The sequence below is a fragment of the Coffea arabica genome, chromosome 10c (genome assembly GCF_036785885.1).
Source record: "Coffea arabica cultivar ET-39 chromosome 10c, Coffea Arabica ET-39 HiFi, whole genome shotgun sequence".
Classification (NCBI taxonomy): Eukaryota; Viridiplantae; Streptophyta; class Magnoliopsida; order Gentianales; family Rubiaceae; genus Coffea; species Coffea arabica.
Genome location: NC_092329.1, coordinates 50,485,717 through 50,489,693, shown reverse-complemented (window position 1 = coordinate 50,489,693; position 3,977 = coordinate 50,485,717). Strand labels below are relative to the sequence as shown.

General features: G+C 34.9%; 1 protein-coding gene across 1 annotated transcript; it reads right to left on the bottom strand.

The window, feature by feature from the left end:
- Window positions 1–2,517: 2,517 nt before the first annotated feature.
- LOC113715183 (uncharacterized) lies at window positions 2,518–3,738 on the bottom strand. The gene has a single exon (XM_072069716.1). The coding sequence runs from the start codon at window positions 3,698–3,700 to the stop codon at window positions 2,759–2,761; it is 942 nt and encodes a 313-aa protein (XP_071925817.1). The 5' UTR covers window positions 3,701–3,738; the 3' UTR covers window positions 2,518–2,758.
- Between the last annotated feature and the right edge of the window lie 239 nt (window positions 3,739–3,977).

Genomic DNA, 3,977 nt, shown 5'->3' with positions numbered 1-3,977 from the left:
TTTTCCAATTTTGTTAGTATTGCCAGTCTAGTTGTGGTCATTCCTTTGAATCAAGGGCCATTTAGGTGAATGCATGAAATATTGGCAGTTGGCAACGTTTTTATGGAGGGCAATTGGAAACTGATCCAAGAAGAATTCCTAATTCCTTTTCATATGAAAAAGAATATATGCCAGTGAAAATTCAGAAACTTAAATATACTTTTGAAAGTAATCTTACTGTAGATAGATGGGGTTATGTACTTTTACCAAAACCACTTCCAATGTTACTTGTGCAGAATGCACTTCACAACTGGCCGGATGAAACCTGCTATTGACTGATTCCGGCAAAGTGATAATTATCGAGACCATACTTGGGGAATCCCCAAAGACAGATCTCGTGTCCAAATTTGGTTTTCGTTTTGACGTTACTATGTTGAATGTTACTTCTGGAGGGAAAGAGAGGACATATAAGGAGTACAAGAATCTAGTAAAAGGAGCTGGATTCACTGCTTGTAAGCTTGTCTCTCAGCGTTATGAATTAGCCTCTATGGTGGTATAAATGTGTGTGCACAAGCCAAAATCTTTTCCCAAGTTAGTGTTTTTTTCCTTCCTTTTTCATGGTTTTCGTCGTTGATCTAGGTCTGAAAAAATGACTTGAAGTTATGAGTTTGACAATTCTTATGCTGAAAGCCTCCGAATGCAAACGCCGTAAATTTACAAAATCAGCTATAATTTCATGTTTTTAGTTACTGCAGACTGGTACAGATAAAATTAGGAAGTAATCATCAGGAACTTTTTTTTTAAGGTATAGGATATAATAGGTGTAAAGTAGTGCGTTTCTGGAAGCATTGTAGCTTGTCTTTCTTGGCTATGTTGGCGTGTCATCTTGTGAAGGGCGATAGCAATAAAACGGCAATTCTTCTCCCAACCAAAGGAAAAAGGAAAAGGTGAATTCTCGTTTGTTAAATTTTAAGTTCTTTTCTTTGGCCTTCTTCCAATTTGGTGCCTCCATTTCTTAATTGTTTATAGTTTGTCCCTTATCTATGACTAATATTTAGACAATATTGTCACATTTACATGGATGTACCTCACATTTGATTGCCAAAATTGCATTTGCACTTCAAAGAAAACCATTAGAAGCCATTCAAAGGCAACAAATAGATAAATAAATAAACATATTATAGTGGCATTTTCAACCATAATAAAGGATTAATGCGTAGAAGTGAAGTCTAAAAAGCATGCAAACACATAATTTCGTTGTTATTAAGAGCTATTCTATCAGTCATTGATGAATAAGGTACCAGATTAGGGGTAATTTATACTTTAGAAGTTAGCACCCTATGGTTTAATGCTTCATCACATTTTTATGGTCTCAAAAGTTACACATAAGTCTCCTATGCTTTGAATTAAAGTGTTGAAGTAATGGAATTTTTGTTTCTTAATGACATTAATTGAAATGTCAAGGGTGCCAAAATGTCAATATGAAAATTGTTCGTTAACCATAGTGGATTATGGATTTGAAACTACATGAAGTTTACGTTGAAAGTGCAAAACTATAGGGGAACTAAATATAATTTATAACACACTTATATTTCTTGCCGCAGCAATCATTTTAGTTTTCAAATGAGGTAATGCTGAAATTTCAACTTGTTCAATTGGGAAGGGTGATTTCCATCAATTTGATACTTTAATACATAGCATGAGAAAGTTATGTATAGAATTTGAAACTGTAAGAAGGTTACGTGAAAAAGTACTTGATCATGGGATTAATTTATAATTTATCCTAAAAATTATATATCTCAATTAGCAGCCCATGATTGCATAGATTTTTCTTGTCTACTTACTCTTGAGAGTCACTCTTTCATGTGAAATAAGTTGGCTAACTTTGAAGAATAAGTAAGGGAGCAAATGGCAGATAATAAAAGTTGCAACAACTAATTGAGACAAATATAAAAGGAATGGACTAAAGTAACAAATTAGGCAAGACAAAAACTCAATGTACCTTTGCTGCTACTCTTCTTTTCTGTAATCTTGATTTATTAATAAATATATCTGAAAGCTTTTGTGATTTGGAAACCTTTCTAACAGTTAAATACGGTCTTTTCCTAAGTTAATGTACCCTTATCAATCTGATTTTCTTTAAAATGTTATTGCAAAACTTGAGCCCTGGAACTGCAACTGTGAAAATATGACATTGCCATGAAATGTCACTGATTTGCTTCCAATACATATATACTAGGCGATGAATACCTTTTCTTCTTATGCTGTGCTTTTCTTTTTCCCCTCTGCTTAAAGTTCCAATATACTGGTGCAGTCATCTCATCACTAAACTATCAGTCCCACAACAACATCCCCATATATTATGCATAAGATAAATAGTACTAATTTCTATCACTTGAGGCCAACTCTTAAAATAAAAAAATTTGGTATAGTACTCGGCTTCATTTATCTTGTAAACTGATCAACCAACAGCTAATAACTGCAAGTGAAAGAATACTAAAATATAGATCGATTTAGGAATATAATCCTTGGTTTTACCATGACTTGCATCCATTCCAGGGAATTTCTATTTTACAATAACATAAGAAATCCAGACATTCACTCAATTTCTGTCAATTCAACGCAAAAAAAAAAAAGAAGCTGCATTTGATCTCTGTTTCATCTACGTGATTGTAGATTTTCAGTAAACATGCTACTAAAAATCTGTTTACAATTAAAGAAAAAGAAAAAGACATGATTATCACACCATAAAGAGCGTATATCCAAACTGAATCAAATTTTACAGGAAAATAAAACAATCCAAGGCAATAAGCGGATTGTTAACATCTTCCACCACCATTGACTCCACATCTTGGTTTGCCTCCTTTTGTCCAACGGCAATTGGAGAATTCCTTGATCCAATCTGTTGAGTGATCAAAGCCTCCCTACTCTTCAAGATTGTGTTACTTTTACCCAGATCATAACTTGGACTGGGTGGAATCCTAAAACTGTCTTTCCTCATGATTGAAGAAGATGTAGGAATAGGATTAATGGAATTTGCTTTAGGAACAGCTGCTCTTCTGGAGTAAATCTCTTTTGCTGTATTCATCGGTGAATCTCTAAAGCTGTCGCCAGTGAATCTTCGGCTTGGTGAAGGCGATCGCATCATCAAAGTTCTGCTTGGAAGTTGATATGTAGGAGAAGAACTCACCTTATGTTCAGGCTCTTTCCTGAAGCTTTTTTGTCTAATAAGCGTAGGCGAATTTGCTCGAGCTCTTTTCTTTGGTGTTGATCCCCCATGCCTCTCTGGAATCGCTTGTTTGATGGGCAAATCAAACTTGCAAGGATGAACTTTACTTGACATGTTCATACTAGACTTCTCAAGATTTCCTTTGACCAAATTCCTGCCAATTATTTGTGGATTTTCTTTCACACAAGACCACAAGAACTCGTTGGAAAATGACCTATCCTTGGAGACCGGAATTGAAGATGAACACGACGATGAAGATGATAACGACGAAGCATTTGAAAATCCACTGCTAGTGCTACTATTAGCACAAGAAACAGAAGAAAATGAAGTACTAGAAGTAACAGAAGGGGATGGGGAAACTGGATTCTGAATTGGTAAAGGTGGTTGAGAAATCACAAGCTTTTCTTGAACATGGCTAAAATCTTCTTCCATGCAATTGCAGTCTCTCTTGAACTTCTTTTTTGGCCTGCATTTGCTAATGCAAGAGCCCATTTTTGCTTGAAAATTTTGAGATAATGTCGCTATACAAATGTTTGATGGGTAGACATTGACAAATGACAAAGTGATTTATGTGTATTGGATAAAATAGTTCAAGAGAAGGTAAAGGACTAAAAGCTGTTTTTACCTTTATTAGATTTTGAATTTTGTTGCCGCGTAATAAGCCGCTCAACAACGGTTACATTAAAAAAGCTACGACTGTCTTTACTTTTTTCTCTAGCTTTTTGTAACGTGTCTTGGTGAATTTGTTTGCAAATTGAAATCGTTCACC

What these genes read in the sequence shown, in the direction of transcription:
- LOC113715183 (XM_072069716.1), bottom strand. Translation starts at nt 3,700, where the DNA reads ATGGGCTCTTGCATTAGCAAATGCAGGCCAAAAAAGAAGTTCAAGAGA.